The sequence below is a fragment of the Chenopodium album genome, chromosome 24, assembly GCF_948465745.1.
Source record: "Chenopodium album chromosome 24, dcCheAlbu1.1, whole genome shotgun sequence".
NCBI classification, from domain to species: Eukaryota; Viridiplantae; Streptophyta; class Magnoliopsida; order Caryophyllales; family Amaranthaceae; genus Chenopodium; species Chenopodium album.
In genome coordinates, this window is record NC_137857.1 from 6,188,266 (window position 1) to 6,214,660 (window position 26,395).

The window sequence follows — 26,395 nt, forward strand, 5'->3', positions numbered from 1 at the left end:
GGGGGAGTGATACAAGACTACAAGTGCATACGACGGGCGTGAATTAGATCGTTTGGGTTGGATTATGTTCAATGTTAGGGTGTGAATTAGATCGTTTGGGTTGGATGGGTGTGAATTAGATCGTTTGGGTTGGATTATGTTCAATAATAGGGTGTGAATTAGATTGTTTGGGTTGGATTAATTTTAAGTGAAGAAACTCGTTCGAGTTGATTTTGTATTCAAATCGATCACATTGAGTTTGTTGTCAATGTGCTTTGTATCATAATAATGCACATTTGAGTTTGATGTCAATATGCTTATTATAAGAACTTTTGTTAGTGATCGTCATTGTAGGTCAAGTGGTATTTGGTGGAATGTGACTTTCAATCATGTATTTTTTGATCTAAATTAAAAGTCTTACATATTAGCACATCATTAATCTTAGAGTGTTTGGTTATCAGGGGCGAAGCCAGACTTGATTAAGGAGTGAGGTGATCTAATAAAAAAATATAGGGTCACAAAGGCCACTTCAATCAGAACAAGTATGGGCCATGGCACTCTTAGGCCCCAGGGTCAATTGGTTTTTTTGCTTCAAATTTCAAACATTGTGCAATCTTGACAATAGGGTAGTTAAATGGAAATCAAAATTTTCTTTTGTTCATAAATGTGAGTCAAAAAACGAAATTCCTCCTTGGTAATTTAATAACACATATCTTATTAAAACAATGGATAGTCAATTTTTAAAATAAATCGTGCTTTGCACAAACTAAAACAATATGATGAATCTTTACTTCCTTCCAAAAACATCTTGTGTCTCTTTTTCGATTGTAAGTTCATCCTCCATCTCACAAATTTCGAATTCATCTTCTTCCATTATTCATTGAGGCATCCTTTTTGAAGGCTTAACCATTGAATTATGTCATGTGGGTGAAAGGAGGGTCTATTTTAACGTTGCTACAATGTACTCAACCATCAACAAAAAAAAAACCGTAATGGAAACCAAATTTTCTAAGTTTTTTTTTTACTATTGCAAACTACTATGTATAATTGAATACAGAATAAGTTATAGTCTAAGTAGTAGATATGACTAGAACTGATCGAATTCGAATGGAGAATGTACATGTAGGGATTTTTTTAAAATTTTTTTTTTAAATCTTTTATTTTTTTTTTGTTAAATGGTAAGGAGAAGACTTATACTAAGAAGAGAGGGGGGGGGGGAGGGGCTTTAGGGACAGACACCTAAAAATTGGAAAACCAGCTAACTACTTTATCATTCTATTTCAATGTGATATGTAGGAATATCTTAAATCAAGTTGATTTCAGACAATCCTACTAAACTTAAAATGATCCAAGACGATCTTAAACTTGAATTTGGTACACATAAAATACAACACAAGTCTAAAAACAGAGTAATCCGACAAGACTTAATCTAAATCCAACTTCCACATGACAAGACTTAATCTAATTCCAACTTCCACATCCGATTTGACACCTTTACCCGGATGAAAATTGGAATCCAGCGCTTGACATGAATCACATGTTAGAAACATTAAAAAGAAAAAAGGAGCACGAGATCACACGCTCTTACACTCTGTAGCACACAATTAAAACACCCGCCTACTTTCCATATTCCAACGCCGTCGAAATTCATTTTCTGGAAATAACATCAAATTCAACTCTCCAAACTTCATCACATTTCAACAGAATTTCTTCAACGAAGAACCCTAATTCTTCGTTTCCCCCAATTTCAACCTCATCGTTAATGCATTCTTGAACAATTTCAACAAATTTTCTCTTCTACTCTGCCATGGCTGCATTTCGTAGGCTTCTTCCTTCCCGCTCATTTGGTGTTTTTAGTCGGACTTGCAGTTCTTGGACTTCTTCTGCTTCTTCTACTGAAGGTACTCATTGTAAAATTTGACTTTTCTTGCGTTGAATTTGGTTATAATTTGAGCATTTTGATTATTGTTGATGCAATGATGTTCAATCTTGTAGTTCTACTGATAATACTTAATTCATTATGAAATTTGACTTTTCTTGCGTTGAATTTGTTTATAATCTGAGCATTTTGATTATTGTTGATGCAATGATGTTCAATCTTGAAGGATTGGGAGGGAGTTTGCGGCATTTCAGTGACAAGAAAGTGTTGAAAATCGAAGACAAGGTAGTCGAGGATGAAGTCGAGAGAATTCGGAGTGAATTCGAGATTGCTAAGCAGTGTTTCCTTCAAATTCCGCAGACTCTCAAGTCTATGCCTAAGATGAATCCTGAGGGTATGTTCTACATCCATTTCAGATTAATCATTCATTTGGCTAATCTTTTAATATGGTATAGTTTGAAACTTCATATCAATGCAGTATTAGTTCTTAAATTTCGGTTTAGAATAGCTATGCTATAAATGTGTGCATAATGTTAAAAGGCACCTGTATTGTAATGTAGGGAGTGATTCTTGTTTAATGGTTAAATGCATTGATATTGTTAAAATGCACTTTGATTTGGGTTATTGAATCAACACTATGTTGGGATTACTCTTCCAGGGATATATGTGAACAAGAACTTACGATTGGACAACGTTCAAGTTTATGGGTTTGACTATGATTACACATTAGCACATTACTCTGCTTATCTACAGGCTTTGATATATGACCTTGCCAAGGAGCATTTAGTCAATGAGGTTTGTTCTCATGTTTTTTCTTGAAATTTGAATCGGTTGTTTTAGCCATTAGCTTCTATTTCTTTGTTATATCTTACATAGTCTACTCTGATGGTTGTAGCTTAGGTATCCAGAAAGCTGCTTGAAGTTCAAATATGACCCTAGCTTCCCTATTAGAGGTTTGTACTATGACAAGTTAAAGGGGTGTCTCTTGAAGTTGGATTTTTTCGGATCAATTGAGCCTGATGGATGCTTCTTTGGTCGTCGTAAGGTGGGTTGTGACCTCTTATTAGCATTGCTTCTATGCATTGTCTCATTTATTTTAAATAGTAGTGTTTTCCTTGAAATTAGAGTTTGGAGGTTCACATTGTACATTGAATGATTACGTTATAAGTTAGTTGTATTTTAGTGTAATCTTGCTACCCCTAAGTGAATGGGATAGCAGAATCCTCTTTTAAGGATTAGAAAACGAATAACTCTGAACACTGTCATTTGGAATATTATTTCACAAATGAAATGGAATGTTGGTGTGATACTAGATTCCTCTATCCTGTTTCGCAGAATTAGCACTCCCAAGATTTGGTAATGACAAGATTCTCATGTACTGTGTTGGGAATCATGTAGGAGCTCTCACTTTTCTAATCATGAAGTTGGGGGTTCCTGTTCTTTGTTGGCCAATCTCATAGCCTCTGATTAGCCTTATTAGTGTTTGTGCACATGAGATATGGCCTGTTATTATCCACTAGCCACAAGGATTCTTCTTGTGTAGATGAGCTTTTGGGTCATCATTGGCGTATTTCCTGAGCATTGCCCTCTTGCCAACTTGCTGTTGTGTTGATGGAAAAGTTTATAAATGCTCATATCTTCCTTGAGACCCCCACCCCCTTTCAATATAATTTTAACTTTATCTTCATTTTATTTCGAATTTTTGGTTTGTTAAATTCTTCTATCTCTTGCTACCCCTCTTAAAGCTCACCCATCCAGAAGTGGAATAGATAATATAAAAAGCAGTTTTTGCAATATGATATAAAAAAATATGATTTGCAAGGATTTTGCAAAAAGGAGCTCCTTTTCTGTGATGTGCATACCTTGTGTCTTAGTTGTCCCTTGCACTTTTCTAAACCAAGCATTTATATAAACTTTGTACGCTGATTCATAGAAAGTGATGTAATTTGTGGAATAGTTAATGTCAATGGAACACTATCAAAATGCTTTATGATTAAAGGTGTTACTATATTACTACCGTCCAAGCTGAACTTAAGCACCATGTTGAACCATCAATGAGCAAATAATAAGGTGGAGAAAAAGGAAGTTTGGCTCTTAGATGACAATGGTAATGCAGTTTTAAAGGATGCTTAGATGCTTCATTTTACCTTTGTGCCATTGTGGTAACTCTGCACCACATTTTGCAGCTACAAGAAATCTAAAGCAATGTATTAAATAGCCCAAGGTGCACTTAGGTGATGAGGGGCCTGCTGCCAGCCTCATTGAAGTGTGTTGCTCTTAATAAATATCAGAAAATTTTAGAGTAAACTTTCAAGTTTATGCGCCTCACCTAGCTCAAAAAAGTTCTGTATCTGATCCAAAGCTTATTATATTGTTCATATTTGATAGGAATTCTGAACATTTGTGTCTGAGAATCACATGTCTTTTCTCAATCACCCTAGAATTGGACTTTACTGTGTCTCCTAGGAATGATTTCATTGTGTAGCATAATCTATCTTAACTGATGCAAATAAATTGGTCTATAATGAGGAATATCTGATTCCTGCTGATGTTTTCCATTTGTATGTACAGCTAAGGCGGGAGGAGATAATAGAGATGTATGGAACAAGACATATTGGTCGCCATCAAGCACGGGGGCTTGTTAGTTTGATGGATTTTTTCTGCTTTAGTGAGGTAAGACCCTTTTTCATCACATTTTTTTAATAATTGCATGCTGTTATCCTGCCTTACTTTAGCAATCACATTATTAGTCTGTTTGTATTTATAGATTCACATTATGCTAGCATAGGTAATAAGAGTGGGGTTGTACAATATTTTTATTTTATAGTATGTTTTACCTTTGCAATGTTTGTACAGAGCGAAATCAAGCTGTGAGTCCAAAACCACCTTCTACCCTTTCCATCTTTGTAATTTTTTTAAAAAGAGTAAAAATATAGAGGAATGAAAGAGAGACAAGACTGAATGAGTATAATTGATGATTTGTACATTATTAAACTCACAATAAGTGTGTGGAAATAAGACATATGGTTGTTGTTATTATGATTTCTTGTAACATTTATATTGCTTCAATAACAGTCTTAATGGTCAAGCAGATAATTTTACTTCTGGCATCAACTGCTCTCTTTTAACTTATATGCAGCCCCCCTCCCTCTTTTTTTCTTCCCCCCCCCCCCCCCCTAGTCCTGGTCTGCTTGTCTAACTCCCATCTGCTTGCTTAATTGAAGGCATGCTTGATCGCTGACATTGTGCAACATTTTGTCGATGAAAAACTGGAGTTTGATGCTTCTTATGTCTATCATGATGTCAATCATGCAATTCAGCATGTTCATAGAAGTGGAGTGGCTCATAAGGCAATCATTGCTGATCCTGAGAGATATCTTGTTAAAAATGTGGGTAATTATGCCGTTTCTTCACTATCACTAGTAATTCTGTGTTACTCAACTGTTCATTTGTCCCAAAAAAAGGTTTTAAGTTTATAGTCTATACATCCTCAAAATACAATTAAAACTGTAGTGGAATTTTGAACAAAAAGTATAAAATATTGTGTTAAATTTTAAAGTGACTATAGAAATGATTCATCATGTCCTCAATTCTTTCTAAATCTCAAAGTGTATCCTATATTTTGGGACAGACGAATAATTATTGTCTCAGATTTTATGAAGTGTCAATTTGGTTGGTGCATAAGATATAAGCAATTTGGTTAAATTACTTTTTATTCAATGTTAGTGAAGTTAGAGCTTTTTCTGCCTTAGGAAATGGAGTACCTAAAACTCGTTGGTTATTATAAACCTGTCTAGATGATGGTTAAATAACATTTGAAAAAGTATTATCAGTTTTATCACCTACAACTTGATAGTGTGATGCGTACTATATTTAAAAGCAGTCAATAATATTTTTATATGGCTTGCATTGCTTAATGCTACAGGATCAGTTGTATTGCTTTTTGAAGATGCTAAGAGACAAAGGAAAGAAAATGTTCTTGCTGACTAATTCACCCTATTATTTTGTTGATGGCGGTTTGCGCTTTCTTTTGGAGGTAATTTTCACACTATGTCAATTCTTCCCTTCACGCACATCTTGGTTCACTAACTTAACAAAAGTATTAAAGACAGGCTTAAACTTTATGTAATGTGCTTTCTGGAGTCATAGGATTGCTATCATCTTAAAAAATGAGCATAAGAGTCTGAATGAAATTGTTCAGGAATTTATGTTTCATGTTGCATGTAGATGCACCGATGCTATTAGGAGTCAGTTGAGGATGTAACAGCAGGGTTGCCTGCTTTTGTCTTTTAAGGCTTATTTGGTTTGGAGGCTGATCTCTCTTGTAATTAACTTTGTTACTTTCCTTGGTTAATTATATCAATTGCCAAAATATAATAAAAATTTACAAAGGTACTAAATTTAATATTACAAGCTGAGGGAAACACAAATAATGAATCAGATATATGCTTTTATTGTGAAAGCAATCATGGCATCTCTAATTTGCAGTAATAAATATATGGTAATAGATAATGATTTATGTTTAATTTAACCACAAGTCATCCTACAAGTATATGCTTTAACATTTTCAATAAATTTCCTAGTCTCTTGGGTAATGCATCCCTGATTCCCCATTAGCTTCCATTCTTCTCTGTATTAAAAAGGACTGCCCAACATCAATTTGGAATTTATGTGCTCTTATGATTCTTGATCATCATTGGGCTTATCTATAATCAAAGATAGAAAATTATAGAACATACAAACATGCAAAATTAATGTGTAGTTAGTATATACAATTTCCTCTAGACATTGTTTTTAATACTTAGATTAGTAAACTCATACTTATAAATCAATTCACCTCCAAGTTTTATATTCCTATTTTCTAATTATTTACGACTAAAAAAACTATCATTAGATGAGGAAAGAGGACCAACACCAACAGTGGGATTTTAAAATTCATAGTTGGCCGTTCATTTTTTATGGTGTGCCGTGTGCCTTTTTGAAGGCAATCAAGGCTTGGAGGCTATTTTCTGTGCATTGGAGAGACTTGGGTCTTATCTTTACAGTGTTGGATCTGCAATAGGCTTGTTTTGTTGGCTTTGGAGGTGCCAAGGAAAAGATGTGTTGGAATCCTTTTATGACTGTTTTGTGGTGTTTTCTGTTAGAATGAAATGCAAGCATTTTCTGTGGAGCTGGTTAATAAACTGATATGTTGTGGGTTTGATACTTTGATTAGATATCTAGCATAGGGCCTTAAGATTTACTCAGGCAGAGAATCAAAGTAATTGGACTTCTGTACTAAGGACGATTTGTCCTCTGACATTGTACTCTTACTATATATCTTGGAAAAATAGCGATAAGGAAAGGAGCTACTGACTATGCACTGGAATGCAAAAGAGATATGATGACAAACACCTATAGCCACAGATGAATAGTTTTTAGGACCATAATGGTAGGAGAAGAAGAAGATTCACAATGACAATAGCGCAATTTACATGATTAGATGACAAAATAAACTAATAAATTCAAGATTTCATGGAAAATAATATAGGTTTTTTTTTTTTTTTTTTAAATTTTTTTTTTTTAAAAATTCCTAATACACGTATATCTGTTGCTGAAGAGAGAGGTGGTGGTGAGTGGGTGCAAAAAGATTCTAAGGTTTTTCTGGGGTTTCACTTCTATGTAGTTTTTGGGTCTCTTTGTTATGTTGTATGGATTTATAGTAATGTATGAGGATTGTGCACAACTGCACATCCTCATATTCTTCTCAATCCTTTTGAACTCTTAGTAAGCCATGATTGCCAAAAATGTATTGGGATAAGAAACAACTGAGTTAATTTGTTAGGATTTATTTTTAAAATATTATTTATACTCCAATCTCCTGCTTTATTTTGGAGGATCCTTTAATTGGGTTGCACATGATCTTCACATTTGTTTTGTCATTTCAATAAATTATATCTTATTTGTGAAGATTCATGAAGTTTAAAAATTGTAATGTTCTTTTAATGTGTTGATCAGGATTCCCTGGGCTGTGGTGACTCTTGGAGAGAACTATTTGATGTAGTCATTGCTAAAGCCAATAAGCCAGACTTTTATACGTCAGAGCGACCATTCCGGTTAAGATCTTATGCTCTTCTAATTGCTTATTAATATGTAGATCTTAACCAGTATCACATTATTTATCTATATGTGGTTTGTTCTTGTGCATGTCATGGATATGGGAAGTTAAGTTGCTTTCTACTTCATAGTTTGTTTTACTATTTGACAAGTCCACAATTTTTTTTTTGGGCAAGGTTGGGAGGGGAGCTTGGAAAGCAATTAGCAAGTTTGTTGAATCCTGTTAGAAGAAATAACCTCTTCCCCTTTAATTGTTAATGGCTTTCACACTTCATACGAGTATGGAAGAGTCTGAACAACCTATAAATAATTTGGATTACATAGGTTTATAGCTTCCAATTCCCTTAATGTTGTGCTTTAAGGTATTAATTAATATGTTAACTGTTACAAAGTATGGTATGTTTGAAAAAAATGAGTATCAAACCCTGTTGTATATGTAAATATGCGTGCATTAATGCCATTCATGCCAATGTCTGTTTATATGGGTATACATGTATGTCTCACTTTGCATGTGTTTGTGTGAGTCTGTGCCTACTATATGCTTCTGATTTGTTTGTGAGAAAAAACCGCACATGGGTAGTATAACTTGTCAAGTGGCACCCCCAATCCAAGTTAATTATTATTAAATATACTGTATTCGATTAAAAGATAGTTAAGATGGCATGACTTTTACTCTTTTTTATTGGTCTTAAGTTCAAACCCTATAATAAACATCTCTATTGTCATTAAAAATCTTTACAATTGAGTGGATGATGTGACATGTTTGTAGTGCATGAGAAGGGTGCAACTTGGCACGTGTAATTTCTTAGATCTATACTTTAATATAGATTAATATATACGACGTATATTTTGACATAATTATGAAATATACTTCTCCTGTTTCTCATTACTTATAGAAATTATGTGTTAAGAGAGAGAAAGCAAAAGCAAGTAGGTACAACAGTATTAGTGGAAATGCAAAGCAAGGAAAGGGAAGGCAAAAACTACTGGGTAAATGTTACCCAAGAAAATGTGTCAACTACTTGTGCCATATGGAGTTTTACGCTTATCACTACTTAATTTGTCGTGAATATGTTAAATTATCTTTTAGTTCAAGTCATAAAAAGTTGATGTATTGAAAGTATATATCTAGACGAATCTAATAAGATCCTACATGACTATATCTTCCTTTATGCTCACAACATATGGTCAAAGGAGTGTGTGAATGGTATAAAAGTGCAAGTGGTGCAAGTATCAATAAATCGAAGAAGTACATGTCAATTAACAAGAAGCAAATTTAGTAAGTATATATGAAGTATTTAAAAGTTAAAACTTTGGACTTAATTGGACTTATGGAGCCCAAGAGGTTAACTCCAAAACTATATACCATGGGTGAGAACATTTGTACTAGTTACTTCTCTTGAATTCTTGCATTTTTATTTCATTGACTGCAAAGTACTGATTTTGATCTTTCTGTGGCACAGATGCTATGACACGAGCAAGGATACGTTGGCATTCTCTAAGGTGGATGCTTTTCTTCCCAATAAAATATATTACCATGGATGTCTGAAATCCTTTCTCAAAATTACAAAGTGGCACGGGCCAGAGGTATGTCAAAATTTGCTTTATCTTACTGAAAGGCTCCTTTATAGCATTAGGTTTCTTCTACTGATTCTGCTTGCTGGAACTTAATTGTATAGAAAATGTGCTACCATTACTTCACTGAAACTGCAAGCTTTTAGTATTATTCTAGCTGTCACGCGTCATCTTTTGGTCCTTTCTTTAAATATCTACATTTTGTAGGTCATATACTTTGGTGACCATTTGTTTAGCGATCTAAGAGGGCCTTCAAAGGCAGGGTGGCGTACTGCTGCTATCATTCATGAATTGGAAGTAAGTTTTGTGTTAATTTTGTAGCAATTCTTTTTGTCTTATCAATTAATTGTTTTGGAATGTATGCAATTTTCTTCATTTATTGCATTGCCTCTTCATTTTATGTACGAATCCTGAAAGCCTGAAGCTGATATTACTATCATGCTCAGTGGATCATAATTTCTTTGTTAACTGGTTTGATTTCATTTCTTTGCCACACCTGTTTTGAAATTCAACGAGGTTTTGTGGAAAAGAAGCAGAACTATTTTATGAGCAACATGTCCGGCACAGCCATTTAAATTACTAGATTAAGGCATTTAAGGGTGACATCGTTATATCTTTTATCTGATGAACATGGAAAACTTGTTAGAAAGAAGAGCATACTGCGTAAGTAGGTGAAATCTAAAGGTTCAATATGAGATAAGGTTGGTATCTTTCTGTGCAATAATGATGATTAAGACTTGGATTTCTGATGTTGACATTACAAAGACTTTATGGGGGTCTAGTAGCCTGTCTAGTGTCTACTTTGATGTCATTTTGAGCAGAATAAGTAATATACCTCTACTAAAACTCCTAATTTCTAACATAATAACCTAATCAATAAGGAAACTTCATGCTCTGTGCTGTCAATGACTTTGCCGCATATACATGTTAGTTACTTAGTCACTTTGCCAAGCTCCCATCAAGGCTTTAAGTTAATGTCAAAATACTACTTGACACAATCATGTGGTTAGCTTGGGTTGCAACCTAATATCACTAACTAAAATTTCTTGAGAATTTGGAATCCTAAAACCCAATAATGGAAAACATAAGTTGATACCTCTACACCACTGGTTTGAAGTATAAATTTCAAAACAACTCCTTGCTTCTAAAATTGTTGAAAGTTTTATGAAGTATTTCTATTCAATCTTGATTCACATCTTATCATCTACATACCATTGCACATTATCACCACCATCAAAAGATTTGAGCTGTGCTCTACATGGCGAACTTCTCACTAGCTACTCTAAAACAATAAGTTTGACCTGGCCAATGTTATCATCTTTTTTTCCTTATCAAATCCTCATTTTGAATTTGCAATGATCGATCATAACCTAAAAACAAATGAAAAGAAACAAATAATAGAGAAAAACAACGATTAAACAAGAAAATGCACAAAATAAAGAAACTAACTACGAAAAGCACAAAGTAAAGAACTAACTCTCTTTGTATTTTGTTATGTTTTGGAATTAACAAATAATTACCAGGCTTACTAAATGTGCTTTAAAGATTTGGTGTTGGTGATAACATGTATAGATGATGAGATGTGCGTCACAACTAAAAAAAAGATCTTAAATTTTTTTTACTAATTTTGAAGCAAGGGAGTTTAGCACGGTGTGTTGGTATCAGTGTCTTCTTAATGCATTCATGGGTCTAAGGATTCCAAATTGTCAAGATATTTTAAGCACTGGGTGGATGTATATAGCCACTTTCTGATCATGGGATTAGTGTTCCTATAATCATAGTCCTGGAACAAATTTCATCCATTGATGCTTGTGTAGTTTTTTCAGTTCACAAGCTCCTTTATAACTGTTTGATTTGATTTTTGCAGAATGAAATACATATTCAGAATGAGGAATCTTATCGTTTTGAGCAGGTACCCTTTTTGTGATGTTCTTATTTGTCACCTCCACCGCCCCATTCATTTAATCATTTGTGGTCAGTATTTTACAATCACTGATAGTAGTTGCAACTTGATGTAATCTCACATATTGCTGACTATTTCTCAGTAAGGTTGACGATGTAGATATTGATTATCTTATCATACAATGCTATCTGATTAACTGGGATATCCTATGACTGGAATTTCACAAGTTTACAGTTTTGTTACATGTACAAATGATGATTAGATCATGTAATTTGCCAACCAATGATGAAGCAAATTGCAAGAAAATGAGATCAAAAGCAGATTTTACATAAACCCTGCAAAGTTCTAGCCTGATCCAATTTATACTTTTTGTTGTAAAAATTTAATGAATTTGCTGCATACAGTAGGATATACTTTAGGATGTATGCTATTTTAAATTTTCATTTGAATTTGTGATGCTATTAAAACCATTAAATAAACTGATGGTTGCTCCCATTTGATTGGGGGACAAAATAAATACTTGTTATAATACACATAAAATAAGAGTATCTTCTAGATGTGATAGTTTAACCACATATTTCAGTTGTACACTCATCTTTGCCAAAATTATTGGACTATTTTGATGCTTGTAGTAGATTTTGTTTCAAAATGTGTCAAGTCCCTTGATTTCTTTTTATTCATTTGCCATGGGTCTTCTAAAGCTTTATCTCTCTTTTGGCACAGGCGAGATTTCACATTATCCAAGAGCTCCTTGGTAGATTGCATGCAACTGTTGTAGATTCACAAAAAAGTGAAGCATACAGGTCACTCATGAAAGAGCTCAATGAGGAGAGGCAAACAGCACGCTGCACCATGAAAAACATGTTCAACAAGGCTTTTGGGGCCACTTTCCTCACTGATACTGGTCAAGAATCCTCCTTTGCCTATCACATCCATCAGTATGCAGATGTTTACACCAGTAAGCCAGAAAATTTCTTGTTCTACCCTCCTGAAGCATGGCTTCATGTGCCTTTTGATGTCAAGATCATGCCACATCATGTGAAGGTATGTTAGAAATTTGAGTTTGTGTGAAGTCGACTTCTATGCTTTTTCATTGTTAGCCTGGCATATCTATTTTGGCGGAGAGGTGGGGGGGAGGGAGTAGGATGGTGGTTTTCCGTCCAAGGCATCCCTTTGTTGCTGGGTCTTCTTTTTTCTACCCATTTTCTTTCTCCCACTCCACTTCTGCATGGGCTGCCTTTTTGGCTTTCCATTGTTGTATGATGATAAGCTTGAACAGGAATCGAATGATAGCGGAGTTTAAACTGATGAACCTGGAAGCAATTAATTTAACTCTGGAAATTTCTGTTGGGAAGGATTTTGGAAAAAATGGTGAGACCCATTATTAGAAGAAAAGGAAAGGAAGGGGGGATTAAAAATGGTGGAGCTTGGTTCTTAACGGGACTTATATCAATATGTCATTGTAGCTTGTTAATTACTTAGTTCTTTAATAAACTCATAGTAATCTTATTAATCATTGTGCAGTAACTTATATATAACGTTTAATGTTGTTCAGGTTCCTTCAAGCTTGTTCAAGACATAGGAGACATTCGGTTTAATCATTTAGGATTGTTATAGCTTTGGACTCAAATTTTGATCTTGTGAGTAAAGTCTGCTTGCTCACTCCAAATGATTCTTTTTTGCTTATACGAAATACAGTTTAGGCAAATGTTGTAAAGTTCATAATACAGTTTAGGCAAATGTTGTAAGTTCGAAATACAGTTTTGGCATGTACCATAACATGTAGATTATGGAAAATCTTATACACAACCCAAGGTTGATAGATAAGAAAAAAAATATAGAAATAATAATCATTTGTAAACATCAATATTTTTTACCAATGTATTACCTTTAGTCATTTTCTTTGCTGTGTAATACTCCAATAATGTTGGATTATGTTTATATTTCTCCAATGTATTTTGTAGCATTTACTTTGTATGTTAGAGAAAGTAGACAAGGGCTGCAATTGGTCTGCACTTTGTTCAATCTAAAGTTGATGAGAATAATTAGCGTTTGAACGCATCTTGTTCAACCTTGGCTTGGTTTGAGCCTAATTCACACATGTGTTGATCATCTAAAATTCGCACTTTTCCATAACAACTATTATGAATTTTTAGTGGAAAACCATTTGGGATAGATGAAGCATATAAAAATATTTGAATCATTTAAAATAAGTTTTGACAAGTAAAGTATAATTTTGGTGATGTAAATATTAGCAAGTGTAAGTACTCAAGTGACAAATTGTAATACTACAACCAATTGTATCTTACTAGGTATAATCAAATACTACGTATAAATGAGCAAATTTTTTTTGTTAGTGTGTAAATAGTTTTTTTTTTCATTTGTATAAAACGAGCTGGGTGATTTACCACAACATTGCTAAAACAAAAATAAATTTCTCAATTGCGTTAGTCATACAACAAATTCCTAAACCTAATTTCCAATTTGCCATTCACATAGGATTGATTTATATATAGTGCTTGTTTTGGTTCAGTTTAAAACTACTAATGACATTAGTTTAAGAATTGCTAACGGCTTAGCGGTTTAAAGAAACATTCAAAGAGGACCTAACTTTTATGACAACAATTCTCTCTCTCTCTCTCTTTAAGTAAATGACTAAACACATTTGAAAATAAAAATAAGAAAACAAAAACAATGTTGCAGTCTTCTTGTTGAGGTAGATATAGATTCAAATAGATCGGGTCCCTAGATTAATAGACCCATATTTAAACCCACTAATAACATTAGTGTTTTATACAACCGTTAATGATATTATGGGTTTCATACCGAAAGCAATACAATTAACAAAAAACCTATTACCAATCCTACTTGGGCTGTATTATAAACCATCTACCTAAAATCGGATCAAGTTTCATACGAGCTATTTTTTTTCTTTTTTTCCGTAAAACTGCTAACATCATTATGGTTCATTACAATTGGAGTTGGATTGCTCATGCTCACTGGTTGGCACCTTGGCCGTCATGGCTAGAAAACGCCAATGCCTATGTTGGTCTTTTTGTTTTTTTTTGGGAAACCCTATGTTGTTTTTCTTAGTTTTCTAGAGGCAAACCCAAGCAATCAGCCTGATTGGTGAATTTCTGTCAATCAGTTGCTTTTGTGGGCCCCCTACTAAATAAATTAATTTATATTACTGTTTGGTTTTGAAGACGTTAAGAGTTACTAATAACGTCTTTTTTTTTGTTTTAAAATTTCTTTTATTTTTATTTTTTGAACATCTTCTCCAATCTTCCACCGGCAACACCGCCATAGCCACCATCACACCGACCACCATCCGAAACCCATCATAGCCACCATAATTACCACCATCTTTACGCCTTCCGCCGAACAAATTCACAAAGCCTTCCTGTTCATCCTATTCTTCAATTCTTCTTGTCGTCCTCTTCTTCTTCTCGTTGTCCTCCGATCCTCTTCTACCCCAACAATGGCCACTTCGCGGCAAAACTAAAAGACACCCTACTTGAATATAGTGTAAATTAGGGCCATATCAACACTTTAGGTAAAGCCTTTCATTTGCGGTGTCATTTTGAACTCCCATAGGTGGTGGTGCCATGGAGGAAGTAGTTTTTGGGTGTTCTGATTAGGGTTTCGAACAGGGGAAAGTGATGAATTTCTCGAAAGATTCCTCATGACGGAAGGTAACGACATTGAATATCAACGTTTTGACAGGCTAAAGTCGTAGTCACCTAATCAAAAGTAATTACCTAAGTCCTCTAACTAAAGTAGATAGGGAAGTAGGGTCGAATCCACAGGGAAACTAGTCTTTCTATTTCTAATTAATTATTATAATCTAAATTATCAGGGTAACCAATGTTGTTGTAATTAAAGACTATACTACGAAGAATATGAGTAAGGAAAATAAAGTAGGGAGAAAACAAATATTAAAAGGCCTAGGGCATAGGTTCACCAAATAAATAATATTTCAGGGTAAAACATGAAAATCAATCATCAATGCATCAATTAACCAGATCATAAAGGGCTTTCGCTACGTATTACAATCACAAAGTTAATTTACCGGTATTAAATCTCATCTCTCGAATCTCGACTTAACCATTTATAAATTAAATTGCCTATTGAAACTAGGCCTTAATATTAATTCTCATCTCTCGAATCTCGAATCAATATTGCGTAACTCATGCAATTAAACCAGCGCTAATCTAGTTGAAGAGAATTAAATCAATCAATAGGATATTAATATCAAGCATTGACGATTAACAGTAATAAATTACCCCTTCATATTATTCATGGATCCCCACAACCCTAGAAATTAAACTACTCGTGCATAATTAATACTAAACTAAACAAAGCAATTAAAACAAACATATAAAAACAAGAATTAAAATAAAGTAAATAATAATATTAAAACTAATAACAATAAAGAGAACTAGAAAATAAAAGCAAAGTTAAGAAAACTAAATAAAGCTAATATTGTGAAAGCTAATCAAAAAGCTGCGTAAAACATGAAAACTAAAAGAAACAAAAGTCAACTTTAAAGAATAAAACTATGAAATCCCACTTAAACTCAAACTAAAGAAAACTTATGGTAAAAGTTAAAAAAGAAATTAACAAACTTAAAACTAAACTAATAAACTTGCCTAACTAACCTACGTAACTACTCCTCCTTTTATAGGAAAAGGAAAAAGGAGTTTGACTTTTAATCCCACTCAAGCGTGAGAATATTGAGAATTCGCAAACCGACTATAATAAAGGCTGGAGTAAAGCCCAAGTCAGCAACACGGGGCATAGCAGCGAGCTGGGCTATTTGTTCGGGGCCGTCAGCTTCACACCATACAATCTCTTGTATGATTGGGCTGATTAATTCCTTGGCCCAATCTCCTTCTTGATATTCAATTATTGGACTTGTAACAAAATTAATACTCCGATCAAACCGAGCCCTTAATCACCGAACCAAATACCTTTAACTCGGTCTTGGGCTTAAAATATACGGTCATAAAATACGGTCCGACTCTAATATTTTCATAGTGGCTCAATAAGCTTGGGAATTGACATTAATCTGCAAATTCCTACAAAATAATACCAACTCTACAAAAACACTAGAAAACGTATATTAGTAATAAAAATAGCTCCGTAGAGCTCAAATAAGCACAAATATGACCATGGGACGGGGAATAAAATATATATATAAATTAGACTCATCACGTTTGCACAAGCTGACCAAACTACCCTTACTAATATGATGAAAAGACGAAATTGACCCCTGATTTGCACAAACTGTAAATCAGCCAGATTGACTTGTATTTCCTTTACGGGGCGTTTGGATTGTGGGAATGGGAGTTTGGGGATTAAAAAGTGGGAATGAGATTGAGAATTAATCAATGGGAATACATGAAAGTATGTCAATATCTTGTTTGGATAATGGGTGGGAATACATAAGGAATAAATAACAATTTTACAAAAATACCCTTATTAAGATTATTACTTCATTCTTTTCATTAATGGCAAAAATGTCAGTTTCCCCTATTCTCATTTCCATCCATTATTACCTACTCTCCCTAGGTAATAAAATGGTGGGAATTCACCCACAAATAATCCCATTCTCAAACCTTTTTTTATTCCCATTCACACCAAACAAACTAGGCTTTTTTTTTCAATTGGGATTAAAATTCCCAATCCCACCCTCAATTCCAACTTGCCAAACACCCCCTTAGTTTTCTGTCTGTTGCTCGTTTCTTTGTTTGTATTTGTAGTTATCTTTGTCAAAAAAAAAAAAAGGAAATTTTGTCAAGAATAAGCCAACCTTTGCGCGGTTAGCTTAAAATAAGCCAATCTTTTAATTAACTCAAAATAAGCCGACTTTTAAGGGGTATTTTCTTTTAATGGGCCAAATGACCTACAACCTACCAAATAGTTCATTTTTTTTACATAAAATACTTTATGAAATTTAATTAACTGTTTAACTATAATTATATTACATAAAAAATTCCCTTAAAAAAATATTACATAAAAAATTATAAACAAAAAAAAATAAAAACAAATCATAAAATTAAAAAATACCCAGCCATCCCTTTACCCACAACCACAGCCAGCGCCGGCGACCACCTCCATCCCTCGGCGCCGGCGACCCTATTCTCCAGTTCTTCTCCCTTTCCCAGTTTCCCCACCCACGACACCCTACTTTAACAGGTTCCCATTCCCACTTCCCCACCTCTTACCTCGACAGTTCGACACCATCCATTTCCCCCTTCCCCGCGGCCCCCTTGCCGGAAACTTCCCACTCTCCCCGTCCCCCACCTGAATCGACCTCCTTCCCCTTCCCCACGCAATAACGTAACCTAAAAACCCTAAAACCAACTCACGAAATCACCCTTAACGAATTTTGGATGTCGATTACGGTGGTTTCGTGGGTTGGGTTTAAGGTTTTTGAGGTTGGGTTTAGGGACGAGAGTGGAGAAAGGGAAGGGACAGGGCCGCCGGCGAAGAGGTCTTGACGCCGGCCCTCCCAAGTCGCTGGCTGTCGACCGCAGGAAAGGGGGGCTGGCAGCGGGTGGTGGCTAGGAGTTTTCTATTTTTTTAGTTTTTTTTTTTCTGTTTATTATAATTTTATTTATTTATTTTATAGTAAATTAAATTAATGAAAAAATAAATTTTAATTAATTTTTTTTAAAAAACGAACAAAGTCGACTTATTTTGAGTTAATTGAAAGGTTGACTTATTTTGAGCTAATCACACAAAGGTTAGCTTATTTTTGACAAATTTTCCAAAAAAAAAAAGTTCAGACTTTTTGAATTGATTTTTTTCACATGTGAGTCAAGTAATTCACGATTTCTTCAATCTATCATACATTCATACTATTAGCAAGCGAAACAGACAGAGGGCATAAAACTCCTCGGACCACCGTCACCTGATTGCCGCCGGCGAACCACCTTCACCGGATATCATACACTTTACCCTACTCTGTATTGTTTCTTCTTCGTTACTTAATTTCTTTCCCTTCAATTTTATTCACTTTTTTTTTTATTTTTCTCACAAACCCAATTTGCTAACATTTCAGTTGATTTCGAGCTATTTCCCTATTTATTCAATACAATTCGGACGAATATCATCAAAGGGTTTTCAAATTTCAATCTTTTCTGAAATCATGGAACCCTCACATGAAGAACAACCCCCCATACTTGATCGGACTTCTCGAGCAACTCGAGGAAAAAGGTGGGATTTTTCCAGTAATTATAGTAGCAGAAAACTTCAATTTTGTTACTCAATTGTTTTTTTTTTTTTTTTTTTTAATTTTGAGGTAATGGGTGTTTTCTATGTTTACCAGGATGACCAAATTGCTTGATGATGAACTTGAAGAAGACGAGGCTTTCTGGAATCAAGATGCACTTTTGGAGGTAATCTTGTGTTATTTATCTGAGAATGAACTTTCTTTCATTCCCTTAGGGGTGGTATCCAAGATCTCGGGTCGAATTCCGTCTACATTATCTGCCCTTTTATAGTATTGCTGTATCAAGTTTTGACTTGGGTTTTCAGGATAATTAGTAATTACGGAGTACCTCGTTATTTTATCCCCGGTCGAATTCTGTCTACATTATTTACCATTTTATAGTATTGCTCTATGAAGTTTTGAATTGGGTTTTCAGGATAATTAGTAATTGGTTAATTTCCTCTTTATATTATCCCCTCCTCTATTTTCATAATTAAATAAATGCATATATTTAGCTGGGGAAGAGCTTTCATGAAATGTCTTGCTAAACTTAGCTGTTGTTTTGTTATTGTAATGGTGGTTTACAATGTTGCTTTTATCATGTTTCAATAGTGTATGAATTGGTTTTTCTATGTATTTATGCTATTGTGATTTCTCAGGAAGAGAATGATGGAGAATATGAAGCCGAACCAGAGATTGCTGATGAGTTTGATAGCGACTTTGGTGAAGATGTGAGTGTCTAAACAGCTGCTATCATGCTCATTTTAAAAAAAAATTTGCACCTTTTAGTTTCTGGTTGTTTAAGTTTGTTCTTAACTCCGTTAAGTTTCTTGTTGTTCTTTAATTTTGTAGCACAGCATTGTGTGTTTTGGTTTGGTTGTTTTCCAAAATGAGGTTTCTTGCTTTTGAGTACATGAGCTAAAGATATTCACACTTGTTTTTTTTTAGGAGCCTGAGCCTGATGATGGAGTACAGAATGAGGCAGAAGCAAGGTTTATATTGATTGTAAAAACTTGAGTTGTTGTTTGATTCTAACAATGACATTGTAACGGAGGGTCTGTTATTTTGCAGGGAGAAGAGGCCAAAGAAACGGCTAATATATACAGGAAAGCCACAAACAAAGAAGAAAAAGAAGAAGGACCTTTCTAAATTGGAAGAATCTTTGAAGGAAGAAATGAATAAGGATGTTTCAGAAATAGTGGAGGTCCCTGATGAAGAAAAACGTTCCGGACAACCTACCACCTCGGATCATCATGAGGAAGGTGATGAAGCTGAAGGAGAAAAATCTGTGAGGAAATCTACTAGAACTGCTGTTATTGTTAGGCAGGCTGAAAGAGAAGCTATTCGTGCTGCATTACAGGCTACAATGAAGGTCAGTCTTTCCCCCCATTCTTTGATGTTTATATTGATACTTCATTGTAGCCGCCACAGTAATTTTTTTTTTTTTTTTATTTAAGAAATTTCATAATTCTATAATTTATATAAGTTCATGTATGCATACTTTTGTTCATGGATTTCCACCTTTAATAAAAGCAGTAGTTTTTGGGTTTTGTTATAGGAAGTGTGTTGGGGTGGATGGGTGGGTTGTGAGGTAGAGATTTCTGCTTCATACTATCATTCTGTTGTCAAGACTCAAGAGCAAATTGTTGGATTATCTGTCATATATTGTTGGTGATGAAGCTGTTTAGTGCCTTGGGTAGGAAGGAGGCCTGGACTATACTCGTAGGCTCTAAATTTTCTGTTTGCTAGGCATCTCTCTTGCTGTTGTTAGTCACCCTTCATTCCAAAGCTCATACTTCCTCTGCGTTAATTTACATGCAACACATATTATATCACACTTTTAAGAAAATCACTATTCACTAGTCCCGTGGTCCCACATGACTTTAACTCTTTGATTAATCCTTTGAATTACCCAACCACTCTCATAAACTCATCCTTGTCAATTAAGAAAACCCACCGTCAACTGCCATAACCACGTTTTCCACTTTCATAAAAGCCACTACCGCTACCACACTCACCATTGTCGCACCCGATCCACCATCCTCTTCCACCATTAGTGCCATAAAGGACCTTTCAGCGCTGGTGGTAGATAAGAATCTTCCACTTGTAAGAAGAGGCATAAGACGTGCACCGAATATAAAAAAATGTTTCTATTGCTATCAGCATGATATTTATTTGTTTATGTCAATATCAATAATCAAAATTATATTACAAATAACTAAATATCAAAAACTTTATGCTATATCTTGAATTATTCAGGTTCACATGTCTTTGTTCCGGATATAAAAAAGTAATAACCTCACTGATTTAAAGCATTTGTTTCATTTGAAATAATTATCAGCCTGTAAAAAGGAAAAAAGAAGGCGAGGAGAAACGAATGTCTCAAGAAGAAATGCTCTTGGAAGCTGCCCAGACAGGTTTCATCTTTTGATTCTTTCTTAAATGAGGTAATGAATGGATTTAATAGTAGTAAAGGAGCTTGTGATTTTCACTTCTTTATCATTAATATATTGCAGAGATTATGAATTTGAGGCACTTGGAGCGTGTATTAGCAAGGGAGGAGGAAGTTAAGAAAAGAGCTATTGTGCACAAAGCTGTCTATACTGGCCCACAAATGCGATATTCATCCAAAAATGGCAAGTTTTTCTTCTCTTTTAGCTATGCTTACTTGGACCCTCATTTTATCATATGTGAGAGACAATGACCATAGGCTGGTGCAGGATCCCTTCTCAAAAGGGCCTTAAATTAGACAATCAGAATTAAATGTTTTAACTCTCTGCTTATATATTTTTATCTTGCAGGTAACACATTTATTGAATTCAGGAATGGACTATCATTTGACTCTCAGATCTCTACAAAACCAGTTCCTTGTAAGTTCCTGAGTATGCGAGGCCATTCTGATATAATATGTACGGAGTATCTTGTAGGTGTTTAATTTCCATGTGGTAAATCTCTGAGTTTCGGTTAAGCATGAGTTTATTAAGGACCACATGTTATACATTTTGGTTCCTGTTATATTAATTTGATTGTTCTATGTAAAGAAATAGTTACTATATCATACTTAAACATCTTTATTCACTCTCTGTCTTGATTTTTGTAAGCTCACTTTCAAGATTAATAGGGACTAATATTAGTTATTGAACAATCTTTTCATTCAATGTGGCAAAAGCTTACAAAAATCACAACAGAATAAAGGGTTGTAAAAGCTGTTATTACCCTTGATTGATCGATATGCTACTGGATGCAGACCATTTGGTATTATTATGATGAAATATGTTTATATTTTTCTCTTGCCATCCACAGGGGTTTAAGGCTTTGACCAACCCCCTTGTTAATAAAGAAGGAATATTAAACCTCTGGGATACATTTTCTGATGTGATTTTCTGCTTTCCTTTCATTGTTCCTGCTCCTTGATATTCAAATTTCTTTTCCTTTCAGATCCTCAGAAAGCGCTATGCGTTGTCACTGGACTGCCTGCAAAGTAAGAACTGCAAAAGCTAGCGTTATTTATTTTGAATGAGAATTTTTAATTTTAGAAGCTGAGGTTTGACTATATGGGCATCATATTGGTAACCTTGAGTTTTTCAATTTTTAATTTTCCATTTCATACCAAATGCATATCTCCAGTAAGCCAATTCAATAGCTTCTTTTGCAATGTCTATTATAGACTAATTAATTTGATGATTCTTTAGAATATAATATGCCTTTTGTTTTAAGATAGACTGAATAGGCTGAAGGAGATGGTACTCATGCCTTAGTTCTATGTTTACCAGACTGTCTATTCTAACATGTTTAAATGGCTATGAATTTGATATATTCTAGGTACCGAGATCCAAAGACAGGGCTACCTTATGCAACAAAAGAAGCATTTCAGATAATACGTGAACGGTATTGCTTCATCATATTAATGCACCCTTTTCTTGTACTTACTAATGTTTTATTTTCATTCACTTAGAAACACCATAGCATTTTCCCTTTTTTTTTCTTCTCTTGTGGCCATCTACTTATGAATATGATATTATGTGGATAAGTTTTCTGTTGGATTAGAGTTTTGGATAATTTATTCACTGCTAAAGACAGAGAAGTATAATCTGTTTCTACATTCAAGTAAATCATAGAAGAAATTTCTAAGAAATACATCTGTTATCTGAAACGATAGGTTGTCATGTAAAAAGGCTGTGGTGTACAGCTGAAATCATAAGCTTCTAAACCAGTTGATATATGCTGATGCCTTGTGAATCATATTCCTGTAATTTTTTGGTAGATTGCCCAAATTTCCATTCCAGTTGCTCCGAAGGTATTTTCCTACAGTTCAGATTCTTATGTCTTGTCATTAGATCTTTTTATTTGTCACCTCCACCTTCAGCATAACTTAATTTGGCATACATACATCTCAATTACTTAATTTAGTAACTTTATGAAACATGGTGGGAAGTGACAGAGATGAAACATCTGATTGTTTGGGCAGTAGTGACGGGTGGAACTACTGTCGGAGAGAACCTATGCTACCTGGACTCAACTGAAAGTGTTCTACCCATGTATTGATTAATGTGTCTAATTGAAATTTCCTGTCTAAGGGTTTGTTCTCCTCATTTATTTCAGGTATAATAAATTCAAGATAAGTGCTTATTGTACAAGTTAATCACAAATAATTTATGTTCAGGTTTAAAAAGTTTAGATCAGGCTTCCATTCTCCCCACCTTATTGTCACTTGTCACTTGTCACTTGTCACATGTCCAATAAGTATAGATAAGATAACTTCAGGCCTTATAAGCTCAAATAAATTAATATAATATAATTTTATGGCATTAGATAATTGAAATTCAGGTGAAGAGAACACTACCTCAGTGACTAAATTTTTTAACCTGATTTGGTCTAAAATGTAGTGTCATGTCATATCCACATCTAATTGCCGAGTTTCCAGCACAGGTAGTTGTGGTAAAATGAAGTGGTAGAGAAACATAAGAGAGAGCACTATGAGCAAAAAAATTGGACCTAGCCACCAAAACTATAGTCACCAACCAACACTGAAGGAACTATTAACCAAGTGCTTGTGAAATAAGGAATGGTTAGGTTTTAAGTGGATAAAGTCACCTTTTTTTATGAAAAGTTATGGCTTTAACTTGTGTACTTCAACGCCAAAAATCTCTTCCCATGAATAAATAAACAAAATGCTTGAGCAAACCCTTTCATTCTCAATTTTGCAACTATAAATACAAATGTCTTCCTCATATAGAGGCTTCTATTGGATACAAGCTTAGAATACAAAATGCTTGACAGACTATTCATTCATCAAATTTCCAACACTCTGATTATTACAACTTAAATGTCTACCTTATGTAGAGAGAGGCTACTGCTGGATACAGGCTTAGGATACAAAATATCATACTTACACTAAGGTTATCTGAATATTAGACGTATCTAAGCATTGCTGAGATATTTTGTCCAATCAATCAATCAAAGCCTTAATCCCATAAGTGGGGTCGGCTACATGAACCAAAAGTGATTTTTTAAAATATAAATCATGAGTTTATTGACTCTTGCATAGTTGGTCAGTTGAAATTGAGTTGGAACTTTGAAGGCCTAGTGGAATCGTCTACAAAAGAAATTGCTTCCGGTTTCATGTTGTTGCTTGCTGATCAATTAGTGTCTATGTCTAGCTTTTTAATATTGTTTTCAGATATTTCAAACAACATAAATCATCTCGATGCAGTTTTTCTAGTATTGTAATCAAAGTCTTTCACACTTGCAAAAGCAAATCACAAGAAATTAAGACTTTTATGGGCAGTTTCGTAGGCTGTAGCACATATTATTTGGGGGGGGGGGGGGGTTTCTTTCTTATATGCTTTTTTTTTTAGTTATTATTTCTGTTATTCTATTGACATGGTTTACTTAGTGTTCATCTCTATGTGATTATGTGCCATGTAAACATGATAAATATTTCACACAACATTTGCCATTGCCAAATTTATGCTTGCTGCGTGGTTTATCTCATTCAGTGTTGTGAGTTCCTGTTCACTGTTGAGGCATTTGCAGTTTTGGATATGTAATTAGAGGGTTATTATTCATACATTAGGGTGTTGGACATTAGTTGAGAATATTGATGGAATCTTGAGCATGATTAATAATCTCTTTTCATTACTACAAATAAGACGTAATTCATAGCAATTAGTTAGCCAGTGATATTAAATTTACTTATAAATAATGAGTCAAGAGATTCATGAGGGAGCTGAATAATAGAGCTCCCGCAGGCCGCAGTCCCGCTTCCCAAGTGGTGTTGGAGGGTTTGATTTCAATTGCCTCCAACCTCATTTGAGTAGGATAGGTTTTGTTTTGGCCAGCTAATATCATACCATGTAAATATGTAATGATATGTATAAAATTTTACTTCTTAGTGCTATACGTGGATGTGATTGAGCTATGTGATCAAATGAAGCATGTAAAATTCTGACAACAATTCTTCTGATGCCAATGATTTCTGTTTTGACTGACCTTTTGTTGTACTGCAGCTATTCTGCTGAAAATAGCCGTGCTGAAAGTAAGTTGGCTAGTGGTGATTTATATGATTCAATTATTGGGCAAGGATTTATGGGCAAGAGAAAGAGATCGTCCACCCCGCATCAAAATGAAATATCATATGCTCAAGTCTCGAGGCGGTTTTGCAGAATTCCGTCTGCTGACGATTTGGTTTCAGATTAGTTGCTAGTGCAGTAAATTACTGAGTTGTTATGCCATCAATTAGGTGTTATATTGGAGTACGATAAGTCTCACCCTGAAGCCACAGCTGGAGATTGGAATGTCAGATTGATTTGTCAAGTTTTGGTGAAGGAACCATTTCCTGTGCCTAGTCAGTAGAGCAAGCAGAAACAGAAGCTACAGTGATTTAGAACTGCTGCTGCTGCTGAATTGCTTGTGGTTTCTGGCAGCCCTCAGAGCTCATATTACTGAATGTTCCTAGGTGAAGCTCCTTTTTGATGGCATTACAAAAATTCATATCCGAACTTCTCATTTTGGGATATATAGTCGACTCTTGGCTATATTGTGACTTTGCCACAACCCTCTGTGACTATAATCAGCCTAAATTCATTATAAGCGAGAATGGGGAACAGTGATAAGCAGCTGCGGTGTACAGGATGTTTGTCTATGCTTATCCAAGAGTGCAAGGAGACCAATGTGAATTCAAGCTTTGTTGTTGACATTAGTTTTCTACTAGGTGATTTAGAAGTCAATTGTGAATTTATGTTATTGTTACAATTTTTCTCGGTTCTCGGTGCTTAAATTTTATCAGATGTAATGTGCATTGTTCTATGGAGACCCCCATAGTTAAAATTATGTATATCAGTATATGTAATACATCCTTCAGTTAGAGAAACAAAGTAGTAAAAGTTAAAATTTACCACCCTCTTTTCATGGAGCAAGTGTAAAGTAAATCACATAGAATATGTATGGTGAGCTTGATATTGCTCAGATTTTTGGTTGAACAGAGAAAATTTTTCTTAGCACCTTTTTCTCATTTTGTAGGAAGCAGAAGTAAATACTACGGAGTACTAGTATTTGTCAATCAAGAGGTTTTTCTGTGTTGTTATTGTATCACTTTGATTGACATATATGTCAATGCACAACTTTAAGAACATATGCATTATAACTAATTCAATATAGTACGGAGTGCTTCGTAACATTTTATTTTATTTATTTTATAAAAGTACTTCGCAACATTTTATTATTTATACGGAGTATACATATT

The 26,395-nt window shown here is 34.5% G+C and overlaps 2 protein-coding genes across 2 annotated transcripts; both read left to right on the forward strand.

The window, feature by feature from the left end:
- The first annotated feature begins 1,588 nt into the window (after positions 1-1,588).
- On the forward strand, positions 1,589-13,329 carry LOC145612005 (uncharacterized). Its single transcript, XM_081667387.1, has 13 exons — positions 1,589-1,880; positions 2,085-2,252; positions 2,517-2,653; positions 2,754-2,903; positions 4,430-4,531; positions 5,083-5,247; positions 5,784-5,894; positions 7,856-7,953; positions 9,418-9,541; positions 9,737-9,826; positions 11,397-11,441; positions 12,156-12,476; positions 12,988-13,329. The coding sequence occupies exons 1-13, from the start codon at positions 1,787-1,789 to the stop codon at positions 13,012-13,014; spliced, it is 1,632 nt and encodes a 543-aa protein (XP_081523513.1). The 5' UTR covers positions 1,589-1,786; the 3' UTR covers positions 13,015-13,329.
- A 4,150-nt stretch (positions 13,330-17,479) lies between these two features.
- On the forward strand, positions 17,480-26,047 carry LOC145610185 (SWR1 complex subunit 2-like). Its single transcript, XM_081665465.1, has 12 exons — positions 17,480-18,406; positions 18,502-18,656; positions 18,769-18,838; positions 19,311-19,382; positions 19,600-19,643; positions 19,723-20,023; positions 20,993-21,068; positions 21,168-21,287; positions 21,453-21,521; positions 22,090-22,132; positions 22,474-22,539; positions 25,161-26,047. The coding sequence occupies exons 2-12, from the start codon at positions 18,589-18,591 to the stop codon at positions 25,348-25,350; spliced, it is 1,119 nt and encodes a 372-aa protein (XP_081521591.1). The 5' UTR covers positions 17,480-18,406; positions 18,502-18,588; the 3' UTR covers positions 25,351-26,047.
- The last annotated feature ends 348 nt before the right edge of the window (positions 26,048-26,395 follow it).

Excerpts from the sequence above, each read along its gene's own strand:
- LOC145612005 (XM_081667387.1), top strand. The coding sequence starts at position 1,787 with ATGGCTGCATTTCGTAGGCTTCTTCCTTCCCGCTCATTTGGTGTTTTT. Across the intron at positions 9,542-9,736 it reads CAAAGTGGCACGGGCCAGAG|GTCATATACTTTGGTGACCA; the intron begins GTATGTCAAAAT and ends TACATTTTGTAG. Across the intron at positions 11,442-12,155 it reads AATCTTATCGTTTTGAGCAG|GCGAGATTTCACATTATCCA; the intron begins GTACCCTTTTTG and ends CTTTTGGCACAG.
- LOC145610185 (XM_081665465.1), top strand. The coding sequence starts at position 18,589 with ATGGAACCCTCACATGAAGAACAACCCCCCATACTTGATCGGACTTCT. Across the intron at positions 21,522-22,089 it reads CTCTACAAAACCAGTTCCTT|ATCCTCAGAAAGCGCTATGC; the intron begins GTAAGTTCCTGA and ends TTTTCCTTTCAG. Across the intron at positions 22,133-22,473 it reads GTCACTGGACTGCCTGCAAA|GTACCGAGATCCAAAGACAG; the intron begins GTAAGAACTGCA and ends GATATATTCTAG.